This window comes from Mytilus trossulus, chromosome 1 (assembly GCF_036588685.1).
Source record: "Mytilus trossulus isolate FHL-02 chromosome 1, PNRI_Mtr1.1.1.hap1, whole genome shotgun sequence".
Taxonomy (NCBI): Eukaryota; Metazoa; Mollusca; class Bivalvia; order Mytilida; family Mytilidae; genus Mytilus; species Mytilus trossulus.
The window spans coordinates 89,089,522-89,107,695 of NC_086373.1; the positions used below are offsets into that span (position 1 = coordinate 89,089,522).

The 18,174-nt window shown below is 31.6% G+C and overlaps 1 protein-coding gene across 2 annotated transcripts; it reads left to right on the forward strand.

The window, feature by feature from the left end:
* Positions 1-12,117: 12,117 nt before the first annotated feature.
* On the forward strand, positions 12,118-17,703 carry LOC134711056 (protocatechuate 3,4-dioxygenase beta chain-like). Of its 2 annotated transcripts, XR_010106137.1 has the most exons (4): positions 12,118-12,214; positions 12,864-12,944; positions 13,460-13,804; positions 16,736-17,703. XR_010106137.1 is itself a non-coding variant. In XM_063571489.1 (3 exons), exons 2-3 carry the CDS (start codon positions 13,608-13,610, stop codon positions 17,296-17,298), a joined length of 594 nt encoding a protein of 197 aa, XP_063427559.1. In that variant the 5' UTR covers positions 12,128-12,214; positions 13,460-13,607; the 3' UTR covers positions 17,299-17,702. The 2 variants fall into 2 exon arrangements, 1 of the variants encoding a protein (XP_063427559.1); XM_063571489.1 differs by lacking the exon at positions 12,864-12,944 and having other exon boundaries at positions 12,128-12,214; positions 13,460-13,638; positions 16,736-17,702.
* The last annotated feature ends 471 nt before the right edge of the window (positions 17,704-18,174 follow it).

Below are 18,174 nucleotides of genomic sequence, written 5' to 3' on the forward strand. Positions count from 1 at the left end.
ACCTCTAATTTTTAAGCAATTGTAAGATTAAGACTATTTTGTACATCGTCTGATTGTTCTTTGGTAGAATCAAACCATAATGACCTATAACCAACTTACAAGTTGTCTGGTAATATACCACAACGAAAGTTATTTACAACCCCTTTGTTCTATAGTGTTATTAACCAACTTACTACAATATGTATAGAAATGCCCATGCTTTATAAAAGGACAATTTCGACAGCTGGTCATTATGAACGGAGAAATTGCTACAGCCAGTCATTACGAAATATCAGTCATGCATTACGAAATCCGGGTCATGCATTACGAAATCACACCCGTGCATTACGAAATCACAGTCATGCATTACGAACAGATGAAACGGGACATCGATTAAATCAAAATGTCGTTTATTTCTTTAAAAAAGTGTGACGTTTTTTTATTTTTTTTTAAACTTAATATCATAAAAACAAGTTTAAATGATGTTCACTGACATTGTTTTGTAACGACTTGAAACGGAAATATTTTTTCGAGTACGACTTTCGATCATTATCGCTGTTTCATTTCCGTTCCAATGCAGACTTTAGAATAGTTAAACTGTCTGATTTATTCTTCCCAGCTACTTTTTATTTGCTAGATGAAATGAATTTTAATAGCATAAGATTAAGTACTTGGATGAGAAATCAGAAATTACATCTGAGCGTCACAATGTTGACCAAAATTCTATGGGAAATTGAATGCGAAAAGACAAGTTGAAGTTCAGCTATGAAATAATTTCCTGTACATGTATCTTCTTCACGGTAAGTTTCTTACTCTTTGTTTAAGGATGTACACCTCTGAGGAGCCAAAAATTTCTAGAATTAAACTTTTTTTTCTAACCTGATTTTTGGGTTTATAAGACTGTAACAAAATAATTGATGAAGAGAAAATCATATGGTGGTGCACTTCTTATTTTGCTACGGCCCTTTGAAAATGCCGAATTTTGATAATTTTCTCATTTTTCATCGATTTTTACCTATTTTTCGGCTATTTCTGTGAAAAAAATCACAGTTCCACAATTAAACTTTTTTTCATACTTTCTATAAAGATGAAGTGGTCTAATCTGAATAATTTTTACTTACAAAAACTATAGGTAGGTGTTAATATAAGAAAGTTTTATCATATTTTGATGTTTTTTTGTGTAAAATTTACATGCTGTCAATTTTGTATTTTTATAATTTTTCTCAATTTTAAGAACAAAATGCATATTATTTCAACTTTTTTTTTTATAAACGATTGAAAAAATATATGTCTAAGAAATTACAAAGACCAAAATTATATGGGATGTACATGATTCTTGTAAAATCATTTTTTGTATCCCTCACCCATTTTCTCAAAATTTTGGTTAAAAATACTGACTTGATTGGTCGTAAAATTTGAAACTGGATTACTCAAAAACCATCCATTGTACATACACAATTGTTTCACAGATTCATGTTTGATTATAATATTTTTAAAATTCATTGATATTTTTCACTTGTATCACATGTTTTGGAAATAATTCAAGAACGAGATTTCAAAGAGACTGAACGAGACTGAAAAGTCAGAAGAATACATCCTTAATGGAAGAATTAAAACCATTTAATAAAAATGTTATGAAACGGGCTTTTCTGTATTGGTCCTGTTGTAGTTTGTGGATAGCTGTATAATTTTGGATCCGAGACTCGAAGACTGTTCTTGAATGAAGTTGCCTTTATAGTTGGTTAATAAAAGTATCAATATATGGACTTTTTCATATTGGCCCTGTAACATGCCCTTGATATTAATAATGGCCTCGGACAGTTGTAATGGCCCTCGGCGTTGCCTCAGGGCCATTACAACCATCCTTGGCCACTATTAACACCTCGGGGATGTTACAGGGCCAATATGAAAAAGTCCATACATTAATACTATAATATAAATCTTGATGTATATCGACAGTGGAACGTTTTTAGTATTGCACATGCTGATTTATCCGTATTAGGGCTTATTTGCTCATATCATTTCATAAAAGCATAAATTCAATGCATCAAATTCAAAACAGACATCAATGTCTTGCAAGAAGATTTTTTAAATGCTATAGTTCGCCTGTTTGCACCATTTCAAACATCCTATCATCTCCATTGTCACAAATTGGGAAAAAAAACAGGTAGCCAAATACTTAGGTTTCACCATTCAAAACAGATAAAGGACAAGCAAATGAAATCGAATTTTTGCCGAGAAACTACAAACAGGCAAATTAGGACCGAATAGAAAGAGACCTCACTGAAAAATACAAACAGCTAAAAACAAGATAAAAATAAAAGGCAAAATAAAATGAGTGTCGCTGAACTTTGAAATACTTTCAAGACAAAAATAAAAAAGTAGATTGTTAAGAATATTCCAACAAAAAGCATTAGTACTAAATCAAAACTACCTTGGGTAAATAACCAACTAAAAAAGCTGATCAACAAGAGAAACAAACTTTACTAAAAAGTAAAAGGAAATCCGAAATACAAAAAACCAATGTCAAGAAATTAAAACCAAGTTCTTAAAAAAACCGAGAAACTCTTACTGGCAATGGATAGAAAACATGCTTTAAAAATACACATCAAAAGCTGCATTAAAAGCCAAATAGATTAAACTCTGACACCGGTATAGCGCCTCAAAGAAGTGAAGGTACACTGCACTCAAATCCAGCGGAGAAAGCGAACAAACAATTTCAGTCAAATTTTACATCTGAAACAAGTCTTAACATTCCAGACAAAGGTCATAGTATTCATTCCAAAATGACAACCATAACAACCATAACAATATCTAGGGATGGTGTTTATAAACTTAATAAAAACATAAAACCTAATAAAGCTATTGGTCCTGATATCATCGCAAGCGGAGTACTCAAACGAAACGAAACGAAACGAAAACAATGAAATATGTACAAACATCCCCATCTTAATATTCACCAGATCATTAGAAGCATGAACAGTACCATTTGACTGGAATCGGACAAACGTCACACCTGTATTCGAAAAAAAGGAGATAAACATAACCGATGTTACTACAGGCATATTACCTTAAAATGCCTAGCTTACAAATTACTCGAACACATCTTTTCAAGCTGCATTATGCACCATCTTGAAATCAATAACAAATGATATGAATTACAACATGGATTTAGGATAAAACGATCATGTGAGTCACCTCACTGATTCATGAATTATCAAAACACAATGACCAGATCTCATAATCATAGATTTTGTTAAAGCTGTTGAAAAGGTACCACACAAAAGATTACTATATGAAATAAAATTCTTTGGCAAATCAGATCAAAGCATTTATTGGATCGAATCCTTTCTTTCAAACAGAACTAAAAATGATGTGATCTTAAAAAAAACCAGTCACATCGGGTATCCCACAGTGCTGGACGATGTTATACGTTTTTTACCTTAATTTTTATCTTTTGATTTGAATTAAGAAATTTGAACATGCAAATGGTTGATGGACTATCAGTCCGCGAGGGTATCATCAGCTCAGTAGTCAATACTTCGGTGCTGACATGATTTAAAAAACTTTACTTAAGTTGTCCGTTTACAAAGTTTGAAATTATTAAGTAACTAATGTTTCAACTCCCTCAGACAAACTTAACCCCATTTTCTACATAAGAAAATGCCTGTACCAAGTCAGGAAAATGACAGTTGTAATTCATTCGTTTGATGTGTTTGGACTTTTGATTTTGGACTTTCATTTTTGAATTTTCCTCGGAGTTCAGTATTTTTGTGTTTTTACTCTTAACCCCGCCACATTATTTATGTATGTGCCTGTCCCAAGTCAGGAGCCAGTAACTCAGTGGTTGTCGTTTGTTTATGTGTTACATATTTGTTTTTCGTTCATTTTTTTTAGTACATAAATACGGCCGTTCGTTTGAATTGTTTTACATTGTCTTATCGGGGCCTTTTATAGCTGGCTATGCGGTATGAGCTTTGCTCATTGTTGAAGGCCGTACGGTGACCTATATTGTTGTTAATGTCTGTCATTTTGGTCTTTTGTGGATAGTTGTCTCATTGGCAATCTAACCACATCTTCTTTTTTATATTGGCTTTAGATTAATTTGGCTATTTATGTTAGGTATTTTTGACAAGAAGCTCTTCAACGGTTTCGGTACTTATACATCTTCAGATTTCAAAGGTTTTGGCTTTGAGCGTTCCTGATGAAGTTAAATTCAGAAAAGCACTTCGGGCGCAAGCAATTTTTAAACATGTTGTTTTATATTTTTTAAATAAAATTGAGAATGAAAATGGGGAATGTATCAAAGAGACGACAACCCGACCATAGAAAAAACAACAGCAGAAGGTCACCAACAGATCTTCAATGTAACGAGAATTCCCGCACCCGGAGTCGTCCTTCAGCTGGCCCCTAAACTAATATATACTAGTTCATTGACAATGAACGCCATAAATAACTACTTGAAACAATTTTTTCGCCAGTTATGTTATATACATGTAGTAATTTAAAAAAAAATCCTGTTTACAAAACTTTGTATTTTTCCAAAACTAAGGATGTTCTTGTCTCAAGTATTAGTTTAAACATATTTATTTATAGTGGATTGGGAAACAAGTTTTGCAACTTATACAAATCCCTTTCCACTTTGCGGGTGCGAGTGCTGCCTTGTAGCGTCCTTAGCCTACTCTTTTTCGAAATCTACAAGGATGTCTTTAACGTGCAAGAGATATGGCTCTCTCTTAACACGGGTCAGCCATTTATCGTCCCCTTCCGACGGACTATCATCGTTTCTTTAAGACCGTACTTGCGAATGGTGTCAAGGGAGAGCCGAAATTTGAGTTTGTCTCAAGTATTGATTACCGTAGACGTATTTGGCACAATTTTTTGGAATTTTGGGTCATTAATGATCTTCAACTTTGTATTTGTATGGCTTTATAACTAGTTTGATCTGAGTGTCACTGATGAGTTTAGTGTAGACGAAACGCGAGTCGTATTAAATTATAATCCTGTTACCTTTGGTAACTATAAACAACACTGGGTCAATGTTACTGCTGGGGGACGTTTCTTCCCCGAGAATATCACCACCCCAGTAGTCAGTAGTCAGCATTTCGGGGCTGACATGAATATCAGTTATATGGTAATTTTTATAAATTTATTGTTTGCAAAAGTATAATTATTTTAAATGTTAAGGATGATCTTATCCCAGGCAGATAACCTTGCCGTATTAGACACTACTTTTTGGAACTTTTGGTCTTCAATTTTCAACATTGTACTTGATTTGGCTTTCGAACTTTTTATCTGAGCGTCACTAATAAGTCTTGTGTAGACGAAACGCGCGTCTGGCGTAATAAGTTGGAAACCTATAGTACCGTTTGATAGCTGTTGTTTGTGTGTTTCTCTGTCCTATTAGTTCTCCAATTTATTTATATTGTAGTCCTGTCATGTTATGTTGTCATCTTAATATTATATTTAACATTGACACAAAAGCGGGAGGTTTGGCTTTTTCAACCCATCATTATTTTCTTAAAATGTCATGTACCACGTCAGGAAAATGGCCATTGCTATATTATAGTTCGTTTCTGTGTTTGTTACACTTTTAGTGTTGTGTTTCTGTTGTGTCGTAGTTTTCCTATTATATTTAATGTGATTACTTCAGTTTTTGTTTGTAACCCTGATTATTTCTAGATCGATTTATGAATTTCGAACAGCGGTATACTGTTGCCTTTATTTTATACATTTCCTGTTTACAAAACTTTGTATTTTTCTAAAAACTAAGGATTTTCCTATGCCAGGCATAAATTACCTTAGCCGCATTTAGCACAACTTTTTGGAACTTTGGGTGATTAATGATCTTCAACTTTGCATTTGTTTTGTTTTATAACTATTTTGATCTGAGCGTCACTGATAAGTCATATGTAGACGAAACGCGTGTCAAATTATATATAGTCGTATTAAATTATAATCCTGGTACCTTCGATAATAATTATGCTGCTGTATGACATTGACGACTTATCACCACACTGCAGTACATAGTTTTAAATACTTCTTCTCATGATTGAAACCCTTATTAAATTTTTGTGTGTAAAATTATGAATTTTATTCTGTTAAGATTATACAAATCAATTCTCAATATATAAATAATGACATATGGTTGCCATTTAGACGACTGTCCATCTTCCAAAGATGTGAACAATTATAAAACATCACACGGCCTTCAAATTGAGCAATACTCATATTATATTATGTCAGTACGAATGTTTAAGTTTTGGAGACACATTATTAAACTGACATGACATCACACACATATTGTAATGTTTTCTAAAAATAAGTCACCATTCGTAGGAATGGTAATTTCTCTACGAAAAGTCAAATACACCTTATGAAATGCTACAGCCAGCTGTCACGCAATATTGTACTTTCTATGCCCATTTTTGTTTAATACGATGTACTGTGGATTCGTTTATTTTCGTGGGTATCAATTTTCGTGGATTGGCGAAAGCTTGCATATTCGTTGACATATGATTTCGTGGTTTTTCCAATTTGTATACTGAGCCTATTGAAAATATGTTATTCGTTGAATATTTGAGTTCTCGGTTCATCTGTAACCACGAAACCCACGAAATTGGTATCCAACGAATAATAATGAATCCCCAGTGCGTGTTTTTATAAGGAAACAACAATCATTTCACCTTCAAAATATTTTGTTTTATTGAAAAAGATCATTTATGGATGTATGTACAAATGAATATTTAGTTTCTATGCATATATAATTTAATTTTACCATTATTATAAATTTTATCATAAAAAAACTAGATAATTAAAACTATTTAAAAACAAGATATTTTGCATCTTGAAAAATAATAACAACGAAATCGTTGATTCGCTACTGCAGTGATTTCGCTTAACTTATAAACTTGAAAAAATTCTTAGCATTTATATTTCGATTGCTTTTAAGGATATGGTATCAGCACAGAATGAAGAATTTTTCTTGTTTGCATCTCATATTGAATTTCAAAATCCTGAAAGTGCTAAAGAATGAGCATACGATAAATGGAATAACAGGATTCCATCAGTCCGGTAGCCTGACAGCATGAAAACTAGCAGAATAAACAATATTATACTTGATGACATTCCGCCCAGGATAAACAAGTGTCAATCGGATGTTGTGAAGGACACAACAACACCGATTTTATCAGGTGTCCCCGGGATCATCTTAGATGACGAATTTCGAATAGCGGTATACTGCTGTTGCCTTTACTTATTCAAACTAATATGTTATTGTTCAAGCGTAACGTACAATAAACATCGCGGTATACTGCTGTTGCCTTTACTTATTCAAACTTATATGTTATTGTTCAAGCGTAACGTACAATAAACATCGCGGTATACTGCTGTTACCTTTACTTATTCAAAATAATATGTTATTGTTCAAGCGTAACGTACAATAAAAATCGCTCTCATATAGTTTGTCAAATGCAAGACAATCTATGGTATTACATTTAATTTGATGTATAATTATCCAAGCGAAACGTACAGTTAACAGAAACGAAATATAAAATCTACGATAAAAAGTAAACATAGTTATTATGTATAACAATTATTTGAAAATAATTATTTATCAAACAAAGTTTCTGGATTTTAGGAAAAGCAGCATTTATTGCGGTATATCAATCAAATTAAAAACCCAATCGTCTTTGACTTTTCATTAAAATTAATTATAGAATAAATAATCGAAGAATTTAACAAAGAAACATATTCAAGGAGTGACCGAAAAACTTGTTAATTCTCGCACATGAGTTAATTATCAAGTGTTGTTTGGTCACGAGTTGAATATGTTTCGATATTTGATTTCTTTAATTAGTTACTCCTTTTATTTCATTGGCAAATTTTTTTAAAAGAAATTAATAGAAAACATATAAGGAACTATATCTTTTTTTCTACGCATTCACAATTGTTTGATCCCTTGATAACGCCTATTGTTGTATGACGTCAGAGAGTGAAATAACCACGTTTATTTCACCTGTGAAATTATCGGTTTTTATTTAGCTGGAAAATCAATGTAATTCATTTTAAATAATAATAAAAATAAACAGTCGAAAATGCATCTTATCCCGATATGTCACAGTTTTGCACATTTTTTTATTTGAATTTTTAAATTTTTGGATTTTTTGAATTGAATAATCTACAATGAGGGATACGCTCTTGCTTAATGAACGTTCCTATAATGCGAACACGTCATGAGGCTGTGGGCGGGCATTTGGGTAAACTCATGAAAATGGCATAATTCTAAGTCATATTGGTATATTTAAATATGGTAAACATGCATTTGTCGTGATTCATTTTCCTTTCTTCCAGTTACGTCATTAGGGCTATATATAATATTGTGGGCGGGTCATGTCCATATATGGGTGCGAAGGTCGGTGGTACTGGGGTTTTGGTGGAGGCAGGGGCCAAAACTGAACGATATATACTACTATTGTGAAACATTTGTGTTTTGACATAAAAAGTGAAGAGATAATTTTATGATATTTAACAATAGGGTATGTGTAAAGAGTCAACATTACTTCAACATATAAAAAGTGAAATTTATTTTAAAATATATATAGAAATGTGGCTTGATGGATCATAAATGTAGTTCTATGAAGAACAATAACAATAGAGGTAATAACTATGATAATAATTGTAACCAAGATATTTCATATCTTAAACTGATAATTAAAAACTAAAAGACACTAGAAATTTTCAAAAACTATAATATAATATAATATATTTATTTTAAGATGCATTTTTTTCCCAGCAAAATAAAGAATTTCGCATGTTTGCATTTCAAATTATAAAGCAGAGTACTTAATATGCATGCTCTATAGTAAACCTATAGTATAAAGTGATTCAATCGTAACGTACAGTAAACAATATCGAAAAATAGCTGTATGGCAAATAGTATAAAAAATTACCAGCGGATATTGTTAAAAAATTATTCTGCAGATCTGTTAAATTAAACTTTAGTTCTTGATTATTTGATTATTTGCTATGCAAACAATATATCCGAAAAGCTACTTAAAAAACTATCTGAAGTATTCAATCCTATAAAACAACGTAATTCCTTGTTATTGAAGTGAGACATCTTGCCATTATATTTACTTACATTAATATTTGATTTAGAAATTGTGGCAATTTGCAATAACAATACTTACACTTCCTGAATAGTAAACATATTAGTACATTGAAATATAAAGATGATTAATTGATTCTTGGCGTTTACCATAATTGTCAACACTATTGCTTCACACGTAATTTGCGGCGATCATTTTATAGTAATGGTTGCCCACGGAGTGAACATGGTACCACCGACCTTCGGCAGGAAAACTAGCAAAGCCCTTCAACAATGTATAAATTAGTTATATTTATATGTATCGAGAATGGAATTATTGTGTAGGTGTCACAACAAAAAGTCAACCATCAACACCAACAACCGTTTTAAAAGTAGGAAACATTTTACCAAACGCATCAGATTTTATATTAATGTTCACTTCAGCTGCATGTTAGATATAAATTTGCTTATTTGAAACTGAAATATTAAGGCATATGAACCACTCTTGTTTGAAATTTAAGTGGCCATGGTTTTGCATTAAAATTTCAATGTAAATGTGCCACATAATATTTTAATTCAAGTCATTCAGAACAACAGAGCGTTACTTAGAGTTGATCATCTGTCAAGCAGTTGCATATTACAGATAGTACATGCACATTGATAATAAATATATGGTTAAAATGAAGTTATTTTCATTCTAAAATATTTAAATGATTGTGAAAATGAAAATTGTGGTTGAATTTATCCCTTTTGTTTAAATGATTATATGTCATCAAAACTTAGATATTTAGTGTGCACTAAGCTCTCTGGTGTTGATCAGATAGTGACTTTTGGCGATTTTCTCACTTTTATTTTCATATTTTTCGCAGGGTTTCTAATGATACGAATATCTCTTAACAATAGTAAAAGCAGGTATTTTATGGTAAAGTTTAATTGCTTACTAATTTTAAACATATTTTAATATGTGTTTTATGAAGAAAGAAATCATTCATGATCAATCTTTAAACTTTTATAATTTGAACTTCATCAAAATCCTCAAAGCAAGGTAGGAGAAATATTGCTTATTACAGAGTTATTTTTTCTTTATATGAATGGAAAGAACAACAACGGATGAATGAAAAAGATGTTTCCAAAACATGCCCTATATCATATTTAAAAAAATATAAGAGAGAGAAAGAGAATAACGAGGTTTATGACATTGGTTTCCATTCGTTTGATGTGTTTGAGCTTTTGGTTTTGTCTTGAAACAAAAAGGATCCATTGGTCCATTCCATTTCCTTGGAGTTCGGTATTCATATGATATCGGATATGTTCCCTATGTCGTTACTACAATCCCATTCCCTGGTCATGACTGTGCCCTACCGAATACGACTGTTTACAATAACATGAGCAACACGACGGGTGCAATAAAATTAACGGTACCAATTTTCTTGCACCAGATGCGCATTTCGACAATATATGTCTCTTTAGTGATGCTCGTGGCCAAAATATTTGAAATCCAAAGCTTATATAAAAGATGAAGAGCTATAATCCAAAAGGTCCAAAAAAATATAGCCAAATTCTTGAAAGGAATGAGAGCTTTGCGCGAGGGAGATACATTCCTTAATTTATAATAATTTCTAATACTTTGTAACAGCAAATATTAAATAACACAAAACATCCGTATTTCATGCCAGTACCGAAGTACTGGCTACTGGGCTGGTGATACCCTCGGGGACTAATAGTCCACCAGCAGAGGCATCGACCCAGTGGTAGTAATAAAATTAACGGTACCAATTTTCTTGCACCAGATGCGCATTTCGACAATATATGTCTCTTCAGTGATGCTCGTGGCCAAAATATTTGAAATCCAAAGCTTATATAAAAGATGAAGAGCTATAATCCAAAAGGTCCAAAAAATATAGCCAAATTCTTGAAAGGAATGAGAGCTTTGCACGAGGGAGATACAGTCCTTAATTTATAATAATTTCTAATACTTTGTAACAGCAAATTTTAAATAACACAAAAAATCCGTATTTCATGCCAGTACCGAAGTGCAACATGTAGAGCATGTAGGATCTGCTTAGCCTTCCGGAGCACCAGAATTCACCCCCAGTGTTATGTTGGGTTCGTGTTTCTTAGTCTTTAGTTTTCTTTGTTGTGTCGTGTGTACTATTATTTGATTGTTTGCCTTTTTTTTTTTAGCCATGGCGATGTCAGTTTGTTTTCGATATATGCGATTAAATGTCCCTCTTGTATTTTTCGCCCTCTTTTGTTAACGATAAAGACACCGTACGGTTTTCAAAACAGAACTTACACATAACATTGGTTTAAAAAGTGTCGAACCAGATAATGAAATATCTATCACAACGTGCACATTATTTTTTTCGTTTACTAAACTAGTTCGTCGTTGTAATACCATTACTATACAAAAAGTAATTATTGTGTAGCAATTGTTATAAAAAACTACTGTCGGAATGCACAAATTTCGCTTTCAATGCATATTTCAAGAAATCGTCAAAATAGCGAAGCATCTGATTTCAATCCCGGTTTTTAGTTGAGTTCGTGTTGTTTCTTATTTATTATTTATAACGGTTGATGTAAATGTCTTTTGGTTTTATGAGTCTTTGTTTACTCCTTGGTTTTGATTGTTATTGTCATTTTGTTTTATAACGAAACATCATTTATTTTAAGTGATGTTAGATATATTTTTATTACATGTATATGAAAAGAACGTTTATTGGAGTGTGTACTTAGGTCGTGCAAACGAACATTTTGTATAAACAGATAAAAAGTAAATAGTCATCTGTTAATTAAAAAAATACGTTATAATATAAATTAAGAAATGACATATGAAAATAACTTTTTTTTATAAATATGGTTCACTAGTAAACTAAAAATTGCAATGTTTTGTTCAATTTGTAAATTTAAAATTCATTAACTATATAACTATGGAATATATTTGAATCATTTTTCTTCAAAACGTGTTCGCCTAACGTCTGACAAAATCGATAGGATTAACCATTCATTACATAATGCATATAATAAATAGCAGTTAACGTTTAGTCGATCAAGCGTATACTTCAGTAAACAGAAACGAAAACCATCTCTATGACTTAGAGTATATGACACTTGACCATTGGATATATTTGTAAAAATTGAATACAGGTCAGTTTCCATAAATGATAATATTTTAAATCACAATGCATTATCATGATCTTTTCTAATTATTGTCATAGCAATATGTCTGAAAAGTCGTTAAAATGGTTCTTTTTCAACTTCACACGTTTACCAACAATACAGTTTATTGGACGAAAATTGATAAATAATGATCATTTTAGAATATCAGATAAATATCATCAAATAAGGTCGCCGTTGTCAATCATTTGGTGTGTCTATGTAACGGATCAGTTGTTTACTCTATATTCGTTGTAAACTCAAAAATCGAAAATAAACTGTCGTGGCTAAAAAAGCAAATGACGAGCAGACAAACAATAGTACACAAAAAAACAAGATAGAAAAATAAAGTGTAAGCAATCCGAACCGCAGGTGCTCCAGAATGATAAGTAGATCCTGGCACCCGCCGTGTTGCTCATGTTAATACAAACCCTCTAATAAGACTTATTTGGTAGGTCAAAGCCGATATCATCTGTGATATTCCAAAATGGTTAACCAACTCGTTGTAGCTCTGGAATGACATGAACGGCACATCAAAGAAACAAAGTACGCGTTTTTTTCTGGTTCTTTTTATTTACTCCTTCATAATGAAATTTTTATTCAATCTTTAAATTGTATAAACATTTTTTTTTAAATGTAGTATAATGAGTGGTAGAATTGCCAAAGAGGCGACACTACTTTGACTAAATGACAAAGATGGGAACAGTTCTTAATTCTTCAGGTAATGAAACTAACATAACAACACCAAAATATACCGGTTTTTTTAATATTGTCTTTTAACTTTATTTGCATTTTAACTGGAGAAATGAAAGGAAATATTTGTTTCTTATATGAAACTATCACTATGGTCTGAGAAATTGGACTGACAACTCATAGAGAAAACTTTACAGTATCGGTTGTTACAAGCCTGGTTTTTTGTTACCTTTGTTCTGAATCTAATACTTATTGTGTGTGGTCACATGCTATGTGCTTCGTATCAATCTAAATATAATGCGATTTTAAGTGTGTGCACGTTGAATCTACTGCCATTCCCTTTAACATAAGTGAAGGAGTATATACAATTATAGACACAATTACAAATTATATTGTCAGATCATGTTTTATTATTGACAAACCTAAAACAAACATAATGTTGCTGATATACTGGTAGATTAAAATACCTTTGTTTGCATATGCTATGAATTGAATACGAATCCATTTCGAAACTGCAATCATGACTTGTGTTTATTGTTTTAGGATAATGATACATAAGACAACTGTCCAGGTATTGGTCTATGATGCAGGAAAATATTATGAACAAAAAATATAGTCTTGCTATCAGCCTTAGTGTGGTACTCAATTAATTGTAAAGTGATCTTATTCGATTTGCGAAAGCCTTTCGTAGATGTTCATTAGCGAACAAATAATTCATCGAGGTAATACATTAAACTTATAACAAAACGATGGCAAAAACGAAAAACGACCAAAGAACAATAGTATACAAATGATTATACAAAACTTAAGACTGAACAACAAAATCTAAGGTGCAATGGAACAGTTATCATATCCTGTTTAACACGTGGTTCCGTCGTTTTACTCATGGTAAGTACACATTCGTTAATAAAAGAGAGGCGAAAGATACCAAATGAGATTGTCTAACTCAGATATAAAACAAACTGACAACGCCGTGTCTAAAAATAAAAAAAAATACAAACAGACAAAAAATATTACACAAGACAAAACATAGAAAACTGTAAACTGAGCAACACGAACCCTACCAAAAACTGGTGGTGAACACAGGTTCTCCGAAAGGGTAAGCAGAAGTCTCATTTGGTGATATCACAATCAAGGAAAACATATATGTAATGTTGCTACGATAATCGTCATAGATTTGTTGTCATCTGTGATACACCATAACTGTCAACTTTATCTGATGAAAAGAGTCAGTAATTGGGGTGTTTTTGGTGAAAGAGGAGTCAAAGAAATTATTCACCGCTGCGGTACTTGTACTCATTTCCATATTTGGGAGAACAAAAGTATATTCCTTCACACTCTAAAAAAATTCTTTCATTTAGGGAGCAACCATTTACTGTCTAAAGGAGGGGATTATAGTTTTTTGTCTCAGTCAAAACAATTTTATTTATTTTTTCAACGCTATCAATCAAACTATTTTGAGGCATTAATTTAACACTATAAGGAATGAGGAACATTTGGATTCAGAAATATTTGTTGTTTTCCTCTGCTTGAACAGATTATTTTTGTCATCAATTTGAGTACTTAGTATCAGAATATTTTTAAGGAAAAAAAACCCTATAACTCCCTCACTTGGAAGCTAAATGGTCGTTCTTTTACCTCAATTTGTGCATACCTTAATGAGTATTTAAAACATTTTGTGGGTCAGGATATTTTACACGATCAAAACGGTATGAAATTGCACTACTGCAAGGCCAAGTCTCTCTTTTCCCACGATCAATAAGAACATAATTTGATCATCCAATAAATACAAAAAGTCGACATACTTAAATTTATACTTGTTCGAAGAAATACAAACACTTGCTTTCAGAAATCATTATAGATAAGAATGTTTATGTAGATACAAAAAGTTGTATTTGGATATGTCAAAAAGAGACGCAATACAAAGAGATTATTCAATAAAGGCAACAGTATCGAAATTCATAAATCGATAATAACGAACTATAATATAACAAAGTCAAAGGTGAATTAATAAAGCCATGTTTAACAAAAGAGTAATACAAACAAAACCAAGCAAAGAAAAAAAGAAAGAAGAATAGTCAACAATTCTACGCAGAAAAACAAACCGTAGCAACCTGAAATTCACAAAACTCGGGTACGGTGGGATGGCTATCAGGTCCAGCATTAGACACATTGTGTTAAGATACATTTTTGCTTATAAATCTTATAATAACGCATAGAAAATTGTTTTTGTTCAACTCTGAGACTTTACATAAATATATTAACATCTGATGTATCAGATGTTTTGGGAAAATGCACATAATTTGAATGTAATAACTTGAGACTTAAGAATCAATCCCGAGCGCAATAGCTTTAAAAGTATTTTATAATTATAATAGTGTTTTATCTGAATAAATGGCAAACACGTGTTTTTTTAATTCTGTTATTGTTGCTCATTCATATTTACTTTAACATGCATAATTGTTACACACTACGAAACACATTTTTCCGCTTTGTAAATGGAATTAAACAAGGCCAAGTCAGTGTTGCATTGGTTTTTCTTTTTTTTGTAACTGATGTTTTTAGTGTATTTATCTGTCCTGTACGTTCTTTATTTGTATTGTATTCCTGTCATGTAATGAAGTCATTTTAGTGTTATATTTTATATTGACATAAACGAACGAGGTTTGGCTAGCCACAAAACCAGGTTTAACACATCTTTTAAAAAAAATGTTCAGTACCAAGTCAGGAAAATGGCAGTTGTTATCTTATAGTTCGTTTCTGTATGAGTTGTCGTTTGTTGTTTTTGTGTTTCTGTTGTTTCGTTGTTTTTTCTTATAGCTAATGTGTTTTCACTCAATCGATTTATGACTTTTGAACAGCGGTATATTACTGTTGCCTTTAATTAAAACATGCGTCATAAAATGTCTTTAGTAGAGTGTTCAAGAAAATTTGTTATTATCAAGTCAGGAATTCTTTCTTAGGTATTTTAATAGTGAGATTTGGCATTAGTTGTTTTGTTACTTTCAATATCAAAATTGTGGTATATACTTGACATGGGCTAGTATAAGAAGTTGTTATTGTAGGATTAAATGGGGTTTAAATTTTTAATATCTAACCTGTATATATACTTGATATCATTACTTTTTGAAGTTTAGCGTTCTCTTTGACAAATGACATACAATCTGCACCTGTCCGATACTATTATTACTTTTCAAAATATTCATATATATATTATTTTCAGAGCAACTATTTAAATGAAACAAAATCGCTGAAGATATCTCAACATTCCTTGTGAAAAATAAATCAAATGCCTTTTCTATAATAGTAAAGAAAGAAAATAAAAAGCTAGTAAAGCAAGAAAATAAAAAGCTAATTCAATTGATATACCAAATAACATGTTAAAATCACGTTCTTAATGTTGAAGTAAATTTCATAGACTATCAAACAATTATCTTTTATCGCCATGTGCTTTTTTACTTCTTACGTTGAATAAAACAACAGAGAAGCAATTAAATGTTAAATATAGATTTAACAACAACTACTGACTATTAATGACAAGTATTGCGGAAAAAACATCGCACAAATTGCACTTTTTTAATATAAATACATGTATATATCAGCCCACACGTTCATAATCATTTATAATTGTGTGGCCTTACAGATGAAAATTCCCATATGTAAATCATATTACATGGATGCATTTAAATCAAATATCAACTTTTCAGTTCAGATAGAATTCAGGTATGGAGAAGTGTTTTTTGCTTTTAACTTTATTACTCTTTTTCATGAATGAGTCCTCAGAAAAGAAATGTAAACCAACAAGTTCTGATATTCTAGGGCCATTCTATTATCCAGATCCACCAAGACAGAGACTATTATGTCAATACAAAAAAGAAACCGGCGCCAAGAAAAATGTACCTCTTCATGTGGTCGGAATAATTTTTGCACAGGACTGCAAAACTCCTTTACGTAGAGTGAAAGTCGAAATGTGGCAAGCAAACCACGAGGGGAAATATAAAAATGAAACAAATTGTAGAGGATTTGTTAGAACAAACAAATATGGAATATATAAACTTAAAACAATTTATCCTGGAAAATATACAACAAGTGCAAATGCAAATGATTTTAGACCAGCTCATCTCCATTTTAAAATAAACGGCAAGAATGGACATAAAAGTCTCGTAACTCAGATGTATTTTGCAGGTGATAAGCATCTTGGAGAGGTTGATTCATGTTATGGCTGTTCTTCACATAGAAAAGATTTGATCATAAAACCAAAGCGTGTGTGTAATCGCAAAAAGTTATGTGTGGACGTAGCAGAATTCAATATCACTTTATCAAAGGGAAAAGGTTTACATGTTTCAAAGGCAATATTTGAAGAGGACAATTTAGTATGTTAAGTGAAATTTCATTTGCCCTGCCAGTCTATCATAAACTTAAACTTACAAAATACCATAGAATGTGCTTTCGTTAATAATTTCAAAAATTATTAAAATAAAAAAAAAAGGATTTTACCTTGGTGCTTTTACGTAATCTGTGGTTTTATTTTCTGACTTTCCCAACGTTTTAGTCATGCGCATTCTGTGTATGTTGTTAGAGAAACATGTGTGATGCGAAATGAATTATATCATTTGTTATCGACTTAATCTATATGACCACCAAAATCAAATACATGAACAGTATTTTGGTCTCATGTAAGCATGATTGACTCGACTAATGAAATGATTATTGTATATATGAACTATAGACTTTATAGTGGCATCGGCTGTTACTGCAACTAGTCTTCCCCACTCCGATGTAATATTGGAACCGTGTTTGTTGTTATTCAGAACGATGTATCATGTTTAATAAACATGTCTTATGGGTTGACTCATTTAAAGAAAATGTTATAATGTCTGAATATCCCCCTGGAAATGTTTACCAATCTCTTCAATATTTGTTTATTTGTTAAAGACATGTTTTATAGATAGTTCTTAATGAATATGTACTATTGTTTCTCCGCCCATTTTTTACAAAGTTAATATTTTGGTATGTTGTATGAATCTACTGAACGATACCTTTCAATATCTTATTTGAAACTCTTTTAACACTTTAAATGACAGTCGAAATGTTCTGTTATGTCAAATGAAAACTATGTCTAATAGTCTATTTGCAATAGTGATCAAAGGTACCAGGATTATAATTTAGTACGCCAGTCGCTCATTTCGTCTACACAAGACTCATCAGTGACGATCATATCAAAATATTTATAAAGCCAAACAAGTACAAAGATGAAG